The sequence below is a fragment of the Coffea eugenioides genome, unplaced genomic scaffold, assembly GCF_003713205.1.
Source record: "Coffea eugenioides isolate CCC68of unplaced genomic scaffold, Ceug_1.0 ScVebR1_74;HRSCAF=377, whole genome shotgun sequence".
Classification (NCBI taxonomy): Eukaryota; Viridiplantae; Streptophyta; class Magnoliopsida; order Gentianales; family Rubiaceae; genus Coffea; species Coffea eugenioides.
In genome coordinates, this window is record NW_020864617.1 from 127500 (window position 1) to 148518 (window position 21019).

At 35.8% G+C, this 21019-nt stretch overlaps 1 protein-coding gene across 1 annotated transcript; it reads right to left on the reverse strand.

The window, feature by feature from the left end:
* Positions 1 to 1106: 1106 nt before the first annotated feature.
* Positions 1107 to 19684, reverse strand: LOC113758828 (ornithine aminotransferase, mitochondrial-like). Its single transcript, XM_027301550.1, has 9 exons — positions 19579 to 19684; positions 18996 to 19226; positions 10086 to 10245; positions 9810 to 9865; positions 9530 to 9682; positions 7483 to 7580; positions 7047 to 7127; positions 5980 to 6213; positions 1107 to 1489 (listed from the first exon to the last, which is right to left on the reverse strand). Exons 1-9 carry the CDS (start codon positions 19669 to 19671, stop codon positions 1339 to 1341), a joined length of 1257 nt encoding a protein of 418 aa, XP_027157351.1. The 5' UTR covers positions 19672 to 19684; the 3' UTR covers positions 1107 to 1338.
* Positions 19685 to 21019: the final 1335 nt, after the last annotated feature.

Genomic DNA, 21019 nt, shown 5'->3' on the forward strand with positions numbered 1-21019 from the left:
ACTAAACCTAATATGAAAGGCCAAGATTTTAAACCCCAAAGTAGGCTTATGTGTCTTATTCTTGTCCCTTTGATTGACTTTTTTTTTTTTTTTTCCTTTTCTTCTTTTTCTTTTTTTTTCCCGAAAATTTAGTGCAAAAACTCTTAATTCAATTAAAGCAAGACAAGAGACACGAATCAAAACAAAAAATCAAATAAAATAAAAACCTAGAATCGAAACAAACAAAAATAAAAATTAAATGATTAAAGTTTAATTAAATGATTAAAGTTTAATTAAATGATAAAATGACTTAAAAATAAAAGACTAAAAGTAAATGAAATTAATCAAAAATAATAATAATAATAAACAAAAATACCTTAAAAATTTGGTGTCTACATGAGAATAAGTAGCAGATCTAGAACAGGAAACCGACTCCATTTCCTGAAGAATTAGTACATACATAAAAAATTCATCAGTTAATTAAACCCATTTTCCAAATCTTTTGAAAAACAAAGTCTAGGATTTTATTTTCCCCTCTGATCAGGAATACCAGGATCTCTGCTACTTTTAGGGGGGAGAGAGAGAGAGAGAGAGAGTCCCTTTGCGGTAAGCAAAGTGTCTTTGTGAGAAAATATTCTTGGTATGAGATAAACCAAACATCATGGCTATAGAAGAGATAGACAACTGAAAAACATAATCTATACAGGCTGAACAACTTACCAACCTACTAAAGAATTAATCCCAAGTCATCACCTTTTCCACATCAAATATTTCCCCAACATTCAGGCATTATAACCAACTAATCATTGTTCACAAGATGTAAATAACTGTGACATATATAGCATCGGTAGCAAATGCAATGACCGAGAATCTGAAAAGCTACCAACCTCTGATAGCAGCACTCCTATCAACCATTGTACTTGAAACCAAGGGCTTATGACTTGTCCCAAATAAGAGGAAGAATCAAAACTACAGCATTCGTGTATATCAGTACTTACAAGTTTCAGTTAAGGTTATTTAACTACAGATGTCTACCTCAGCCCCATTTCCACTTCCCACCCTGTCCAAGGGCTATTCAAGTATCCACTATTTTCTTTCCAACAAGTCAAGTATAAACATGAAAAGAAGAAACCAAAAAGTAAGCTACACATTTTTTTTCCATTTGTATAATAGTGATGATGCTGCCAATAAATAAAGATTTTTAATTGCAAATAAATCAAGTCTTTATTCCCACCAACAAATGACAGGAAGACCATGTTATGATGAACGAACAAGTCTATATCACTGCTCCAATAAGTTGGGGCCTGATTCAATCAAACCAAGTAACCTCTTTCATAAACTTCTCATGTAATCATATTTTTATGAAGAGCCATATAAGTTGCGCTGACAACGATCACATACATTAGCTACATTATGGGAGACACTAAGTGGCTTCTTCTTTTGCATTTGTGGTAGATCAAGTTCCAAAACATCACGTAGTGCCTTTGAACCTTCTTGAAGCTCATCCAAGCTGAAAATGACAAATCAAAGCTTGAGTCTAGAGTCACACAATCAGAAATGGAACTTTTATTGGTAACACAACAACATTTGGAATCAATAGCGCATGCATATGTAAATATAGAGGTACATACTAATGCCCTGATTTCCATTACTCATCAATTATTGAAGTTTCTTAGAGAAAGTGACACCTCAAAATGCTGTTTTGTAACTGAAAAGAAACATTTGTGCAAACATTTTTCGAAAAGACAGCTGGTGCGGGGAGAGTACATCCAGGCTGCTTCTCCAAATAAGCTTTCTTCACAAAAGCTAAGATAGAAGTAGAGAAGTCACAAGCAAACGAGAAAGCAAAACAAATTTCAGCTCAATAAACAGCCTAGAATCTAATAACTTAGAAGCAATCAAGATCAAGCCCTTGGCACATTGATCTAGACACAGATAGGAACTGGTACAGAATGACCTCATGATGTTTAGATAATATACTTCAAGACTATTGACAGTATTTTCCATTTCTAGTACCTATGAGGACTAATTCAAACTCCAATTTCAAAATGGAGAAGCTATTATTCCCAGTAACTTTGTTCCCCCTTTCGGCAAGGCAGTTCCAACAGTAATTATCACAAATTATCATGGAACAATGGGCTTCAGGTGCTCCATAAATATAAGTTAGCATCAAAGCAAGGGAGTTAGCCAAATAAGCCATAAATATTATAGCAAAAGCAAACTTAAGCCATTTTGTACAACATAGTAACTAATCAGTTAGGCAAATAAAGGAAACAGCAAATTTTTACCAATTAGTTTTTTTTGTCAGTTTCTCAAATAATACTCCCTCCGTCCCATTGAAAGTATCATACTTTATATTTTGAGATGTTCCAAAATATTTGTCACTTGCTAAAAATAGTAAAAACTTTTCATTCAATTTCACTCTTTTACGATTTTGTTCCCCACAATAATCAAGTCAGCCCTTTGAGCCCACTTGTTCGGTATTAATGTGTTTGAAAAGTTCATATAAATATGTGCGTGGAGTGAAAAACCATAAGGAACTTGGTTGAGACCCCCAACATGCAAAGCATGCATAAGATATATGCAAACAAAACAGAAGTTCTGGCCCCACCCTCCAGTAGTTGTTCAGGCTTTTAATTTTAATTGGCATCAATACCTGAACCTATTGCATTTACATGAAGAGCTTGAGCGAGGGACAAAACGGTAAGCAACTCACTTATGCTGGAACTGTTCATAAAAAGCACAGTTTTCTAAGTGCGACGAAATTTTTGGGACGGAGGGAGTAGTATTATCTTCTTGTATCCGTGAAAGAGTAATAAACATATGCCAGCAAACAACTAGTAAATCTGTGGAATAGATGACTAACTATGATCCTGAGAATCCAGTTGATGACAGGATTTAACAAACGAACATACAAACAAACATAAAACATGGATCAATGAAGTCAAATGTCATAAGTTTTTTTCCTCCTCTTAATATGCATAAGACTTCTGATGGGCTTTAAACTTTCTTAACATATAAAGAAAAAGGTTCATTTTATCCAAATCTGCAGGCCTGAAAAATAATTCAGATCTTAAAAATAGTTTGTCTTTTGACATAAATATAAAAGTGAAGGGCCACTTTAATTTTGTTGATGATCCTTAAAAGAAACATGGCTATCTACCCACAGATAGACCTAGAAAATAATCTTTACCTCATTTTTGTGTATAACTTGATTCTATTCCAATGACCAATAATCAAGAAATATGTACTCTATAAATTCAATATGCTAAAAGCAAAATATTCCCACCAAGGACAAATTTGGAAACTAAAAGGCGCTAATAAACTATTTGGCAACTTACATATCCTCAACAATTAATAAAAGATAATCCACCTTTCCCTGGAATGAATTTTTTGAGGCTAAGTTGTGACAGAGAGAGAGAGAGAGAGAGAGAGAGAGAGAGAGAGGTGATTAGGGCAGAAATGAAAGAAGGCAAGGTTTACTTTTATATCTAAACTTGACTACACCAATCTGCAGGTGAAGAGAGGAAACCCAGAAAGTATAGTTGGATTTGCAACTTAAACAAAAACACAAGATCACCTGCAGCTTTTCAGCATTTTCAGAAAAAACAAAATATGTTCAAGATTCTAATTCCACAAAACATAGTAAAAACCAAAAATTCAACACTGGAAGACAGAACAAACTTCCATTGACACCTAGCTCTAAACCAAAAGCTTTTCTTGATGGTATATTCTGAGTCTTAGGTTTCCAAGAGGCCTACATGATAGCTGTTGCATCAGAGAGACTGATGGACTAAAATAAAAAGAAAAAGAGAAGAAATTGTTGCCTATGACCAGCTGAGCATGAGGAAGTATGATAACAAGTACCAAAGAGAGTTGAACCCAAGATTTTTTTTCCTATCCTACTACTACCATGTGGAATTATAACCTCATAAAATGCTTATGCTTAAGACAATGAAAAGAGAGAAATGACTAGTGACAGCACCAGGGAATTGTTTTTACAAATTCCATGGCTAAATTACCACCTTAGAGTTGCCAGCACAAGCAGTTTGCCATTGAATTCATCACTCACTTGCCATGAGCACCCACCGATAACAAGTGCAAAATAAGTTAAAAAGTAACTTCCCACTATGACAAATTTTTCTGCTACCCCTTTTGAAACCCAGTTCCCTGTCTCAACTACATCTTTTAGACCAAATGCAGCTGCAGGTTTTGTCCACTTAATTGGGGAACTAAGGAAACAGAATTCAATAATATTGCGGGAGAGAAAGAGATGGAGACCATTCTATACCTGATATTCTTCAAAAAATTAAATTTCAAACTTGGATTGGCACATCACTGCTTTCTTGGTCAAACTACAGACTGAAGGAAAAATACACAAGAACAATTTATACACCGAGACAATACCCAAAAGAGGGTGTAATCTGGACAACAGATGGACTTCAGAATCTAAGAGAGCCCTAACTTCTTTTCCCTGTTTCATCTCACACTTCTATTTCAGGAGGCACCAAATCGACATAAAACGCTGAAAGACAATGGTTTTATTTCACAATATTGAAAGCATCTATTAATCAGGGTTGCAACAGGGAAATCAAGTCTATCCCTACCATAACTGCGGCCATGACTCTGCCATGCCAGACATGCTAGTGTTCCTCCATGTAATCATTTGATTCTTCAATTATGAAGTTTTGAAGGTAAGTAACAGCAAAATAACACAGCACAAAAGATTTTAGCTCTATAAACCAGCCTGACTTTAGGAGAATAATAAGAGTTCAAGGCACAGGAGAGGCAAGGATGATTAAATGTGTCCCAATTCTGATTCACCTAGATATCACCGACTTCAAGAGCACTTATGGCATGGTTCAAGACTCCATGTAAGGAGTTGTAGGCTAGGAACCAAACTAAAGATGTCTAGATACCATGAGCCATATCTAGGGTAATAGTCCAAGAATCAGGAAGAGAAAAAGATAGATGGAAAAGTGGAAGATGCAATTCTCCCCTGCTTCCAGTGGCTAGGAAATTTAAGCTGATGCAGCACGAAAGAAGCAACAGGCAGTGAAATCTGATGCTGGAAGAGAATATTGAGAGTTTGAAATAGAGAGAGAAACAGAAATTTATGATGATGCCAGAGATCAAGATAAGTAGGAGCAATAACAGATTCTAGGAAGTCCACCTAGATTTTCTCGGCATTGACAACCCAAGATAAGGTTGCTTATTTGTACAAGAAAAACTTTACAGCGCAATCAAACGCAATTTCTTTGCATTCTATATAAAGTATTACAAGCTAAGGATCCTTAGTGGCTAAGCAAACTAAATTGCTAAAAGAACCTAACAACTAACAAAATGTTAAAGCTATCCAGAAGAGGTCATTCTCTTAGGTCTTGTCCTATATATAAAAACTGTCAACGAAAAAGACTTAGAAACCATGGGCAACAAGGACAGAGATAGAAGCACAAGGATTCAAGTTAGGTTTGACAATGTTAAGAGGCAGCCCCAAACCTAATATCTTCAGCACCTAAAAAAACCTATAACCTATAAAACAAGACAATCATAGTAGGACTGTAAAGATGCATCAAATCAATAGACTAAGATAACAGCAATAAAGTCCACAAGTTTATAACTCTGGGAATTCCAAATATATCCTTTTGTCTTGTCCTTGAATTCTGTATCAAAAGCATTCAAGTGTAAATTTACTTGATATAGGTTACTGACAGCAAGGATGGTAAAAGGAAAAAGAATAGCAGCACCAGAAAGAAAATGACACATTAATTTCTTTGCTCTTCCTTTCCCTTTGTTATAAGGTTCACTTCCACTTACTTATGGTTGAACACCTTCATAACTAATTTGCATGATAAACCGCTCTGAAAAGACTAGAATACAAACAACATACTAGTTCCTTGACATCATTATTATTGGAACAAGCACATTGTAGATTATAGGAACTACTAAGAGGAAAGAAACACTTCTGAATACACAGTAATCAAAAGGAAGGTTTTGTACCTCATTGAAAGTGGAGGAGTCAATCTTATAATAGAATCATGAGTTGGCTTAGCTAGAATTCCCCTCTCCTTTAACTTCAGGCATATGTCATAGGCAGTCACTGGAAACAAGGCCTTGCTATTAAGCTCCACAGCATTGAATAGACCTTTTCCTCGCACTTCCTTTATGATTTCAGGGAATTGCTGCTGTACTATCAATAGCTGACGCCTGAGCTCCTCTCCCATTTTAGCAGATCTGTTGAAAATTAAAATAGACTAGCAATCATAACATGACCTAATAAAATCTAAGTCTACATGCTGTATGAAATTGTTATCAGAGGAGATTTACGAAAAATAAGAATATTCTTAACTTAAACTGGTATGTTACAAGGTTGAATTTCAAGACAAAAAACAATACTCCTATCATGGGGCACCAATGTTTCTAATAATGATTTTGGTCTTTGTTTAATGCTTAATAAAGTGATAGAATTCTTAATTTGTACATAGACTATTGAGCATACAAATATCTTAGGCAAGCAAAAAAAACTTATACATCTTGCATTTTTTCCATAATATACTATCTGTACAAGCAGTCATTATCTGACAAAGGACAAGAAGAAAGCTTCAGATTGTTTTTAAGTACGAATACACGCGCCTTAAACAACTTGAAATATCTATTTTAGGTAGTTGGGGTACTTAACTAAAATATGCTAATGTGCATAACAACCTAGTTGTGCAAAGGCCAAATGCAGGGCCAAGGTGTAATAGAATGGTACCAAAGCAGCCCGCTTGTTCTTTACTTGAGATTTGACCCTGTGACTGGCAATTGAGAGAAGCTCCTAATTTAACAAGCAAGTTATTTCACACAGGAATAAGGGGCTCAAGTTAAATGTCTAACATGCTTGACTTTTCATGCCTCGTACAACTTGGATTATCCGTTTGGAAGACAAAGACGAATGTCAAATTAAATTCTGCTCATGGGCACAGGTGATGAGGGGATGAGATAATCTACTCAGTATGAGTTGTCAAAATCTCCTCTTTCAGTTATTTGCACATGCAAATCATAAAAAGTTCAAAAAAGCTTGATACCTTTCAGCAAGCCTTTCATCTCTAATCACGTCTAACGATGCAATGGCAACTGCACTTGCCAAAGGATTTCCTCCAAAGGTGCTGCAGATGATGCATGTCAAGCAATGTAAATAAGCTCCAATAGCTTCTTACTACAAGTGGGATGAAGTTTTAGTTAAAGGAAGGAACACCTTCAATCTAAACAAACCAAAACTTACATAATTAGAGTTCACAAAGTAGCAAATTTTGAAAAGCGTTTTGTACTCCCAAAGGAGAAGAAACAATTACTTGTACATCCTCTCTTTAGGGTTACAGTTTTCACAATGTTCCATCTCATCCAAGTGTTTATTTCCTCTTCCTCACATTGCATAAAAATATTCAATATGGCTCAATATTTGTATAACAAGAGGAAAACCAAGATAAGTTATCTGCAGTAACTAAGCATAACAAAGCAAACCTTCCATGCTCCCCTGGTTGGATGCAAAGCATGAAATCCTTGTCTGCTAGCACGGCACTCACAGGTAGCACCCCACCACCAAGTGCTTTCCCCAGTATCTGAATCAAGGATCAAGCAGAACCATTATACTGTAATTTTATGGGAATATGCAAAAATAATCGTTGAGTGGATAAACAGATTGAAACATGAGGCATATGGAAAACTCAATGGACTATAGTTGACTGAATATCTGATGAATAGTTTTCTCCAATTCAGGAAAGAAAGGAAAAACAACAATCTGATATCAGAACTCTAGAAAAAGAATGAAATGTTCTTTAAAAAGAATTATTCTAGTTCCTTAAGAAAGAAGAGGAGGAGCCATGCATTATTTGTGATTTAAGATGTAAAAGTCACAAGTAGTTTAAGGGTAATGCACGTCCAAAGGGCCGGTAAAGGGTTTATATATCTCCATCAGTCCATGTTATTTGTATTGTTAGCTGCTCTCTAGAACTTATTTATACTCCCTGTCATGATTTTGCTATACCAGCTGGGAGAGCTGAAAGAATTGAAAGAACGACAATGCTTTTGTACTTAGGCACAAGAAATAGGGATATTGATCATTGAGCAAGTTGAACTGTGTTTAATAGACCTAACTTTTGAGGGATTTAGACTATGCAATTCGGGTTGTCAAATCTTTCTTCTAGTTTCAAGATGAGATCCTTGGTCAATGAAGCTGAAAAGGGTACATATCCAACTGGCAAAAGGAGGTAGGATAGAGTGATATATATGTTCAATGTAAGAGTTCAGATGTTCGACAGGGAGGGGTTTTTGGGGGGGGGAACAAAAACAAAGAGATAGGCCCTTAAAAGTGTATTGCAAATATCTTCTCAATCATTTGCATATGTTGGTTACAAGGTTGGAAACGGCTCCTATGTTCACTGTTTTTATGATCATTGGTCTTCTTTTTGCTTTCTCCCAAAATTTCCTCAGCCTATCCCACCTTCTTATTGCCTCAATCTTTTCTCTATGACCTTTACATAGAGGTTATACTTTTAGTCAATTCCTGAAACAGACACCCATCTTTAAACCTAACAGATAATCTCTGTAATACAATATCACTATAAGATATTAGATTAGGATTAACTAAAAACTCTGGCTTCTTTGTTTCACCATCCTTTTATCTCATTCACAGAAAGATAATATTCCTTATTTTATTTGGGACAAATAGGATGGAGACCAAGGCTTTCTTCGGAAAAGAAGCACTTAGTTAGATGATCATTCCTAATTGAATTAGCATCAATAGAGAAGTACTTGAAAAGGCCTGAATCAATCTATTTGGTCAATGTACCACTCTAGATTTAAAGATTTTATACAAATTAAAGCTTTCACTGTTGCAACTTTGTTGCTTTGAAGTTGCAGAAAATAAGATTGTTAATGATCAATATCTGCTTTTGAACTTTTTCTAATGGAGTCATACTTCTTTCTACGCTGTAAGTTTGGACGTTGGGTAAAGATTCTTGTTTAACGATATCATTAACAGGTTCAGGGAGGCTGCAAATGAGTCTTATGCAACTTCTTTCTTATTTGTGTCTCTTTTGGATATCCACCATATTAATTTTACTTGTTCTCAATGACAAAATTGTTTGTTGCATGAGACATCAAAATAGAGTGTCCCAAGATATCATTACAAGACATGATACAATTTAAATATGACCAGAATTAAGATACTATACTTTTTAGTTTCAACACACTATATAATGCAACACGCTCCATGTCCACAAATATAGTTACTTCATGGCAAAGACAATAAAAAACATGATTAAAAATAGTTTGCTCAAATTGCCCAAGGATGCATGGGGAAAAAGCAGCATGACCTCATAATTGTACTAACAGCCGTCTAGTCATAAGCCAAATTGATAGGAAGAGACTAGGATTCTTACAACTTTATATGAGAAGGAAAGTGGTATTAAATTATATCCCATTGATCATATGTCAAAATTCTATTCTCGAAGGTCAGTGCTCAAACTATCATTTCAATTCTATATGAGAAGTAAATGAATGTCCTTACAACAACATCAGGGCGGACTCCCTCCCAGTCACAAGCCAGCATTCTTCCAGAGCGCCCAAGGCCACTTTGTATTTCATCAGCAATCATTAAAACCTTATATTTTGAGCAAAGATCTCTAACAGCCTTTAGATAACCATCCGGAGGAAGTATAACCTACCATCACAAGCCAAAGCTCGCAGAAGTAACGAAAGTTGGAGGGAACAGAAGAATTCAATTTACTTTCAAATTTAAAATATATACAGTTTTTTGAAGATAACAATCTGAAAAGTAAAGAACATACCCCTGCCTCCCCTTGAATAGGTTCAAACAAAAACCCAGCAATATTTTCTCCTTTTTCTGGATGCCATGACAACAGAATAACAATAAGTCCCAACCATGATTGGCTGAAATGAAGGTAGTGGCCCTTCAAGGATGCCAGAAGTATATAGACAAACTAACATTTGTATCGAGCACATCAGATCAAATGTAAACCGCAAATATACCATTATGATGGGGTAAATCAACTCATACAATCACTTATGGAAGCATGATAATTGAGGAGCTCCACCTTACATACCTCTAAATATTTTCTCAAGGCCAACTTCATCACCAAAATCAACTTTGAGAAGACCAGGCAACAAGGGCCAAAAACCATTAGTGGCGTCATTGTCACAGCTCATAGATATAGCAGCCAATGTGCGACCATGGAAGCAGCCACAGCATGAGAGAATGATAGCCTGCAAGGTAACAAAGTTAAATTGACGCATCAAAAGAACATCTCAGCATGTCAACAAACTAACAAGCAATCAATAACTTAAATGAAGTCCAAAAAATTAACTAGATTATAAAATATTCAATGCTTCCTCCATTTCAAGTAAATCTGATCCTTTCTGTTCAAGATGGTGCAGAACAAATTACAAACTGTTCATATGCTCAAAGGTGTCCACAACCCACTACTACTACTGTAGATATAATTCCAAATTAGAAAGAAGACAAAATTCATAACACAAATTCTGAGCTACCCAAGCAACTGAAACACAAAATTACACCCCTGATAGGAAAACTGATGCGAGAAAAACTTGCACTTATGGAACCTTCTAAGTATTGTTGAGCAAATACTCTTGAATGAAAATTCTAAAGAAAATAAAAATAGAACCAAATAAAGTAATCATACAGATAAATTACCACTGATGATAGCAGAATCCATCATAAAGCATCTCAAAAGTACCGGAGTCATAGCTAAAGTAAATCACAATGGATCAGTAGATGTGCTCACTTCAAATCATATATCACAGATTATGGGTAGAGAGTAACAACTGTAGAGTTCTTGAACCAAAATTTGTGCATGTCTCCTATTCTTCCTATGTGCTAATACAAATCCTTAACAACCAAAAATTGTAGGAAGATTTCCATACAGACATGTAGAAGAAGATAACCAGGGAGCAAGTCTAGGTGAAAGAATGACTGCTACAATGTTTTTCACGACTATTGGCAAGTATAATAAATTAAGTTAAACAATAAGTAGCCATGCTTTATCAAACTATTGAAGCCCTCCCACTATTAGAGTCAAAAAATTCTGTGAACACATGCATCTCTAAAAATGAAACGTGGAGTAGGAAGAAAAGTTGCTAAAATTTTCAACAAAACCTCTTCTAGTCCACATTGATGAAATTAGGACCCAGCAAAGCCAATGCAACAAAAAGCATATCTTCTGCTAGTAATAAAACCACCTAAGTTTCACATGCAGTAGAGAATTAATCAAATTTTTTCCAGGGGTTTCAACTTAAAGGTATCTTGAAAGTTACACCAGCTCTAGGGCTTTCAGGGAAGTCTATTTATATATATAGCTCAATGTCTGAAGGAAGAATGGAGCATGACAAAAGTTAGGTGGCAAGGCAAAACAAGTACCAGAAAATAAAGCAAGAGGAATCTCCATGAGGATAGAGGCTTTTGATCACAAAGACGCAAAAAGGAGTTGAAATTACCACACAAAACATTGATAAGGAAGAATTGTTGGCTGTAACAGCACAAGGGCATAATTTTGTAAAGAAAGAATAAAAGTCATATCTAGCCAAACTATGGGAATTCTCTTTTTAGAACCTCAAACCTAATGAAATACGCTTTGCAAGATGATAACTTGGCAAACGCAGCAGAAGGTAGTCCAATAAGCTTAAATGAGATCCCATCTTGTAGTACCAGAAACTGTTGGATTACCCATAATGTTGCACATTTTCTATCCTAAACCAGTATGGTCAAGAAGTATTATTATGAGTTCAGTTGAGCATCAATCCAAGAATAATATACTCTCCAATCACCACCATAATGGTATCCACCAACATAAACTCAAAATAGTTTTACACAGAAACATGGGAAGCATCAGTAAGTATGTTAAACACAGAAATTATAGCTAAAAATGCATTCCACAAGAGTTAAAAAATGCTCTCCTTTCCTAACTGTTACAATGGTATTTCTTGATTGTTAGGAGAATATAAGTATTCTTGTAGATAATAAATTAGTAAGGGTATTCTTGTAGATAGTTTGTTAGGTTTTTACTCTTATAAATACTAGTTGGTCACTAATAATACAGTGACTAAATGTTTTCCCTCCAAGATACCTGTTCTCATGGTATCAGAGCTAAAGTCCTAGGGTTAGGGTTAAACATCTAGCAAGAGTCTTGTTCACGCGATATTGTTCATCGCATACTGTTCATGCGACTGTTCCAAAAAGTACTGTTCACAGATACTGTTCATTAGCACTGTTCACATGCACTGTTCATGGCACTGTTCATCTCGAGTTTTGACCCTTTTTTTTTGGTTTGAAGTGTTATTCGCTATGGCTGAAAGTTTTGCTCATGTGGTTACCACTGACCAAGTTGAATCAAGTTCTTCAGCACATGGGTCCCAAAAGACTTTTACTATATCCGAGGAAGATTATGTTAAATTCCTACAGTACCAAGCTACAAATCACGCATCTCTTCCCTCTACTTCTTTAGCACAAAAAGGTAATGACTCATGGATTATTGACTCCGGGGCTACTGATCATATGTCAGGCACCTCTAAAAATTTTGATAATTTTCATGAGTCTACTTCCTTTCCTCATGTTACTTTAGCTTATGGATCTACCATTAAAGTTAAAGGACTAGACACTGTAGAAGTTAACCCATCTCTTCCGCTGTCTTCTGTTCTTTACGTACCCAATTTGCCCTTTAATCTAATATCTGTTAGTAAACTCACTAAATCTCTACAGTGTTTAGTTACTTTTTCTTCTGATTTTGTTGTCATTCAGGATTTGAAGACAGAGGACGATTGGTGGAGGGCATGAGCATAATGATCTTTCTTTTCTCAACTTCAATGGTCCGATTGCATGTCCTGCTACTGTTTCTCCTCTTGAAATTCACAGTCGTTTGGGTCATCCGTCTTTACAAAATTTGAAAAAGTTGGTTCCTACTTTGAGTCAGTTATCTTCGTTAGATTGTGAGTCTTGTTAGTTAGGAAAGCATCATCGTGTTTCTTTTGCTCCTAGAGTCAATAAACGGGTTTCTGAACCCTTTATGCTAGTTCATTCTGATGTTTGGGGTCCTAGTCAAGTCGCTTCAAAGTTAGGTTTTAAATATTTTGTAATCTTTGTTGATGATTTTTCAAGAGTTACATGGCTTTATTTAATGAAAGATCGTTCAGAACTATATTCAATTTTTTGTGCATTTGTTACAGAAATAAAGAATCAATTTGGTGTGCCTGTACATATACTTCACAGTGATAATGCGAAAGAATATTTTTCCACTCCTTTTAATACCTTTATGACTAAATCCGGTATTATTCATCAGTCCTCTTGTCCTCACACTCTACAACAGAATGGAGTTGCTGAAAGAAAAATTGGACATTTAATCGAGGTTGCTGGGACACTTTTGTTGCACATGAATGTGCCCAAACAATTTTGGAGTGATGCAGTTCTAACTGCATGTTATTTAATTAATCGCATGCCATCTAATATTCTTGGAGGCCAATTACCTCACTCCGTTCTTTTTCCTCATGAATCTGTGTTTAAATTACCTCCTCGTATTTTTGGATGTGTGTGTTTTGTTCATCAGCTTGCTCCCGGGGTGGATAAATTAGATCCTCGTGCTATTAAGTGTGTTTTCTTAGGATACGCACGAGGGCAAAAAGGGTATAGATGTTACAGTCCAGTTTTAAATCGATTTTTTACTTGTGCTGATGTTACTTTCTTTGAATCCACTCCATATTTTATGAAACACGGTATGTCTTGTGAGTTAGACCAGTGTCCCTCTTTTTCCTCTCCTGTTTTACCAGTCCCTTCCTCCTTATTACCTGAGTTATCTAGTCCACCAGATTCTATAGCTAGATTATCTCGTCCTAATCTTCAAGTTTATTCTCGTCGTTCCATGGTTGAGCAAGTTCCTGATATGCCACGCACTTCACCAATTAACTCTCAATCTTCAAATCCAGGTATGACGCCCTCCTCTGAGTTAGATCTTCCTATTGCTTTATGCAAAGGTAAGAGGCATTGTACTTCTCATCCTATTTCTAATTTTGTTTCTTATTCTCATCTCTCTATGTCATATTCTTCTTTTGTTACTTCCCTTGATTCTGTCTCCATTCCTAAGTCTATTACCCATGCTCTTAATCATCGTGGTTGGAGATTAGCTATGCAAGAAGAGATGTCTGCTTTGGAACAAAATGGTACTTGGGATCTTGTCCCTCTTCCTTCTGGTAAGCGTGTTGTTGGTTGTAAATGGGTGTACACTATAAAAGTGCAGCCTAACGGTTCTATTGATAGATTGAAGGCTCGTCTGGTAGCTAGGGGATTTACTCAGGTGTATGGAACAGACTACTTAGAAACATTTTCTCCTGTTGCAAAGATTACCTCGGTTCGTCTTCTTATCTCTTTGGCAGCAACTTATAATTGGCTATTGCATCAGTTGGATGTGAAAAATGCATTTCTACATGGAGATTTGGAGAAGAGGTATATATGGAACAACCTCCTGGCTTTGTTGTTCAAGGGGAGAATTCGCAGTTGGTTTGTCGTTTGAAAAAATCCTTATATGGATTGAAACAGTCTCCGAGAACTTGGTTCGGCCGGTTTAGTAGTGTTGTCATGGAATTCGGTCTGACAAGGTGTGGAGTAGATCACTCTGTATTATATCGGCATTCTAATGCTAGTAAAATCTTATTAGTTGTTTATGTGAATGATATTGTGATTACAGGTGATGATGTTGTGGGGATCCAGAAACTTAAATCCAATCTGCAGGCAAACTTTCAAACAAAAGATTTAGGTCATCTACAGTATTTTCTGGGTATTGTGGTAGTTCGGTCTAAATATGGGATTTATTTATGTCAAAGGAAATATGTACTCGATATGCTGAGTGAAGTTGGGATGTTAGGTTGCCGACCTGTGGATACTCCTATGGATCCTAATGTGAAATTAGTAGGAGATCAAGGTATATTACTAGATGATCCTAAGCAATATCGAAGACTTGTGGGTAAATTAAATTATCTCACTGTAACGAGACCTGATATTTCGTTTGCAGTGAGTGTTGTGAGTCAATTTCTTGATACCCCTCGTACTAGTCATTGGGATGCTGTTATACGGATTCTCAGGTATCTTAAGAGTGTTCCTGGAAAAGGATTGCTGTATCAAAATCATGGACACACTGATGTTGAAGAATATAGTGATGCAGATTGGGCTGGTTCTGCTTCAGATCGAAGATCGACCACAGGATATTGTGTGTTTGTTGGTGGTAATTAAGTGTCGTGGAAGAGTACGAAGCAAACAGTTGTCTCCAGATCAAGTGCAGAATCTGAATACCGTGCTATGGCTCACACTGTGTATGAGTTGGTTTGGTTGAAGAGCATGTTACTTGAAATTGGGTTTGAGCATAAACAGTCTATGAATTTAGTGTATGATAATCAGGCGGCTGTTCATATTGCGTCTAATCCAGTGTTTCATGAAAGGACAAAACATATTGAAATTGATTGTCATTTCATTCAAGAGAAATTGCTTGACGGAATTATCAAGACATCTCATGTACCGTCTGTAGATAAATTGGCTAATTTGTTTACCAAGAGTTTAGGGGGTTCTAGGGTGAAATACATTTGTAACAAGTTGGGTGCTTATGATATATATGCTCCAACTTGAGGGGGAGTGTTAGGAGAATATAAGTATTCTTGTAGATAATAAATTAGTAAGGGTATTCTTGTAAATAGTTTGTTAGGTTTTTACTCCTACAAATACTAGTTGGTCACTAATAATACAGTGACTAGACGTTTTCCCTCCAAGATACCTGTTCTCATTGATGAACCTCAGTTCTTGAATTTTTGAGGAAATCTGCCGACTCATGAAACTGATGAAATTGTTCAAGAAAATAACTTGTCATGCTTCAAGGCAACAATAGAACCATAAGTAGTAGGAAATATCAATCTTTTCCCTAATTTAGCATCCAGTATCATAGTTCAGTGGCTTAAAGTTGGCTGGATAGAAGCCATGAACCTATTGGAAGCCTAGAAAGGATATGCTTCTGAAACTAAGGGAAGGCTACGCGATAGCCCAAAGAGTCTATACTACAGTTGAAAAGATGCTGGATAGCTGCTCTTAGCTTAGGAGTTGTTTGTTTGACCTTTAGGAGTCAACAATACTTTCTTCTTCCTTCTCACTGCAACGTTATTCTGGTTAATAATGTGAATTTAGTAATTAATTATATTCAAATTACTATTTGTTGCTGGATGACTAGATGAATCTTAGAGTCTACTAGTCATGCAATTCTAATCTTATCATGTTACATTCAGGTTAGCAGACAATCTAGTCTATACAAAATCACTCAATTAACAAATTCTTTGACAGAGTCGATTAATGAGAATTTAACTTGACTTAGAGGATATTTCATTGTTGTCACCTTCTCATCAACTTCTGCACCAACATCATCTTCTCTTATTCTCACCCATGTGGTCACATGCACTATTCAAGGTGGCAAAACAGACCCAAAATCCTTAATACAAAGCTGCTAAGTAAAAGAGAGTTTCCTCTAGCCTCATCATAGTCCAATCAGTATATGTTAAGTCCACTATATGTTTCAAAACAGAGAAAGGTGTATCAAAATCTAGATAAACACAAACTCTTCCTCATTCTGATTATTTTTCCAATGTAATTTTGGTCATTTGGCCCTACGACTTTTTATCCTCTGTATGTCCATTCTCAATCATCAGGATAATTTGGGTCAATATATTCTTGAACACCTTGCTAATTGGCACACAAATAACGAGACTGACTATCATCTCACCTTTATAGAGCCTACAATCACACCTATTCTTAGATTTCCTAGTTAGAAATCCATAAGCTCTGAATCATCACCGCAATTATCATTGCTCTCCAGCAATTTTTGTTCGTTCTGATGCGTATAAATTATTCTTTCCTATTTCTTTTTTTCCCTTTTTTATGATGTTTTATTCTTTCTTCCCTAGCCAATCCAGGAACACTATCCTATGGTGACAAAATGAAATCAAAAGTGAATTAATTGCAGAAAACAAAATAAATGAAGCAGCATATTGGACAAGTTGAAGTTAGATGCAGTTTCTTCAATTTATATGAAGATAGCGGTAGGCCCAAAACAGTCAAATACATAACAAATTAGCGAAATTCTACATGAGGTGTACACGTCAAGGAGAGACTAACCCTGTTATTTTGAAGATTGAAAGATATAGATGCAGCCAGAAACTCAACCTTAGAATCATGAGCGTGATGAGAAGTTGAACCAGGGAATCTCTACATTCTTATTTTACAGTCATTCCTCTTTCCATTGCAGAACCAACGGGACTCTAGCTACAACCACTATGTTTGAAATTTAGACAAGTAAGAGGCTCTACTCATGAAAATCTTAGAGAGTTTATTAGCTTGAAGAAATTGAAGAACAAAAAAGTGGATTAATCCCTCAAAGTTCAAAAGAAGAGTTAGTAATTATGTGGGATGAGGGGGAAAAAGAAGCAACATAGTTAGAAAATTTGAGGTTTTCAAATCTATTGCTTCCATAATTGACAGAAGAAAGACTAGCTGTCATCTCATTTTGTTGTCACCGATGAGAATGAAGGATAACATATTTGCCAAATGCTGATAAATGAACCAGAAGTACAAGAACATGAAGTTTACACTAGAGGGGCAGATTTTGTATTTGGTAGCCTCTATAGCATTCTACACAACCTTTAGATGAAATTTCTATCCAAAATAAACTTCACTGGTTTCAATCAATGTTCAGTATTTTAGCTGTATAGTTTGAATTTCTAAGACTTCATGACAAAAGGATAGGAAAACAATGAGAAGATACTGCTCCTTACCATTATAGCATGTTTCATAATGCTAGAAAGTCCTATAAAGCACAAGTTATAGCAAAGAAACAAGTATGTCAGATAAGAGAATGACATCTACAATGGAGAAAACCGCAAAAGCTGTCCATCAAAGACATTAAAGCTAACCTTGAATGGACCACCTTAAGTTTGTCCTCTCACTTACGCATTTTAAATGGAGAATATACATTTCTTACAATGTTTCAACTTCTACTGAGTCCATCTAAGGGACAAATTTGGACAATCTTAATAATTCGGGAGAGCAAGAGTGGAACAGATCTTGAAATTTAAAAGTTTTTAATTCAAAAAATTTGTTTAAAGAGTCCAAGGCACAAAATTACAAAAATCCAAGCTCTAAATTTAAAAAGATAGATAGTAACAATTCATGTCCTGAAATGAATCAGAGAATGTTTTTGCAACTACCACCAAATAATGAACTAAGATGGTTAACCCTATTTTTGTGGCAAGACCCACTATAAAACATACTACCGTGCAAACTATATCAAATCCTGTTTAAGCCTACCATTCTACCTTCACTTCAACCATCAGCCAAAGGTCATTAGCAAACACATCAATTGACTCTGTAGAACATGACATCAAATCAACTTTATCACCCATTCGAGAGAGCAGATTTCAGTTAATGCATACCCATCAGCCACTTAAAGAATCTTCTGTCAGTTGAACTAAATAACAAGGGGGTATTTTGTCCTCCATCTCCCTAGCAAACCAAACTTCTGCCCAATTATATATTTAGAGAATCAAGAGCTACAGAGGTGAAACTGACAGCACATAGAAGCCCAATGGCACTTTTTGGATTCATCTCATACTTTTTTGTCTTCTCACTTCGACCAGTCTGTATAATTGTTGAGCAATTGAAATTTAGAATAGCTGTCTAACAGACTTTGACACAAGTACTACTGCCTCACCCACCAGAAGATAAATGAAAGATTGCCACATTTGAGCAGCCTCAACTATTAGTTTTCTCCTAATGTGACAAAAAGGCCTAAAAATACACAACCATGCAGCTTTTATACTATCTTCACTGCTAGTGGTAGCTACTGTAATTAAAATAAATTCTTTAGCAAGGCTGTAGCATTAACCAGGGAAGCAGCCAAAAAAAAAAAAAACAGATTTTGCACCTCATCTCTTGGTATTGATTTCTTCATGTATCCCCATTTCCTTGCTAACTTCAAAGCTGTCTCTACACCTTCAGCACCTGTATTCATTGGTAGCACCATCTCATATCCAAACATGCTCGTTAGACGCTCAGCATATACTGGAAATTTATCATTATAGAAGGCTCGAGAACTAAGAGTGAGCTTTTCAGCCTGTTCTACCAATGCTTTCATGATCTTGGGATGACAATGCCCCTGCAGCAAAATATTAAAAGTCCAGCTTAAGTACTATGGGCATAGCTAAGATCAGCCAGACAAAATAAAGTGCTTTAACGTATGATTCTGACTCATCCAGTCACTGCCATCCACCCTAGCTAAAAGATCAACATAGTACAGGAAACCCAATACAGAGAAACAACCTTAGGGCTTGCCATTCAACCAAATGAAAGGTTTTCATAAACATAAGTTGGTAAGGAGAGAAATTAGGCAGTTAGACGAAGAAAAGAAATACATGACTAAGTTCTGGTAGGTAAAACTGACAAAAAGGCATCCAACTTTTGTCACTATGCTTCGATTTTTGTGTTCATTTTCTTTTTTTTGTTGTTACCTGATTTACAGCAGAGTAAGCGGAGAGAAAATCAAGATACTTGTTCCCTTCTGGATCCCATATGGAACACCCCTTTGCTTGAGAAAAAACCATAGGAATTGGATGATAACTGCAATTACAACAAAATAGTGTGATACTAGTGTACTAAAAAATGGAAATTTTTGTTTAGAATGACTAGGATGAGGCATAACTTTGTGAAATTCATTTAATGCATCAGAAAATTCATATTCAATAACTTAATTATGGAGTTTCTCGAAATTTTCTTGTAGTTTAACTTTCAAAGCTCAGATGAAGAAAAGTCTTTTGGATAATAACTACAATTATAACAAAATACTGTGACCAGCATACTGACTAGAGAAAATGTATGTCTTGAATAACTAGGATAAGATCATAACTTTGCCAACATCATTTAATGCATCAGAAAGGAGTTTCTCAAAGTTTTCTTTAACTTTCAAAGCTCAGATGAAGAAAGTCAAGCGATCTTTCTTTATCCTTGATAACATTTTCCTTGAGTAAGCATCACTTCCGCTTTCTTCACTGTGGATTTATGAATTCATTTATCAGATAGAGGGGTCCAAGCTGGTAAAAAGGTCTAACCAGAGACAGCAACCCATCATACCCAACATCATCCCAACCAAGCACTCAAACTTAACCAAACAAGGAAACATATCAAAGCAGTACTTGAAGCTATCTATTCATCCTGTAAAACCATAGCCACAAAAAAGCTGTCAAAGTGTTCAGAATTTTTCACAAATTTTGGAAAACCTTCTACAACCCTATAGCAGGAGTGGATCCCCACCCAAATTCTCAGGCACAGTTCTGTACAAATAATTGCCTGTCGGTTGTAACATAGGCATCTGTACCCAAACTTTATAAATTTGCTTAATTAAGTTTTGAATCTCATTACACCAGCATTGTACCTGAAAATGATATAGTATTACCTTGTACCTACTTTGAACAGAAAGGAGTTACAGGAAAAATGGAAAGGCATAACATATTCGAAGAAATGGGTTCTCATGCTCTCCATTCGCTTTGAATACACTTAAAGCAATTAGCACACATCTAGAAACTTAACTCTCATTTTAAAGGCACTATGTTTCAGGAACAAGATTCATTTCAATGTCACGAACTTAAGCTAAGGAAAGGTTAAAGGGAGTTCAGTGTTTTAATCTATAGATATAATACAATTTCCTATATTGAGACTTAAGTACGGAAGAAATCTTTGCATCTAAAAGCAAGACACTTAAGGTTGAAAACCATGATTATTAGCATCAGACCCACAAATCAAATGTGCTTCTTTAGTCTTTTATTTATACCAACTTCCATTTGAGGAAAATCTTATAGTACCATTTGATATACAGGTGAGGCAACTCATGTTTTTGGCCCTATCAAGTTCCAACTAAACCTGCAGAGACCAGTGATTGATCCTAATTACCTGAAA

What these genes read in the sequence shown, in the direction of transcription:
- LOC113758828 (XM_027301550.1), bottom strand. Translation starts at nt 19,671, where the DNA reads ATGGTTTTTTCTCAAGCAAAGGGGTGTTCCATATGGGATCCAGAAGGG. An exon ending in CTTACTCTGCTGTAAATCAG is followed by an intron (nt 19,227 to 19,578) that starts GTAACAACAAAA and finishes ATTTTGCTGCAG; the next exon opens with GGGCATTGTCATCCCAAGAT. An exon ending in CAACCAGGGGAGCATGGAAG is followed by an intron (nt 7,128 to 7,482) that starts GTTTGCTTTGTT and finishes CATCATCTGCAG; the next exon opens with CACCTTTGGAGGAAATCCTT.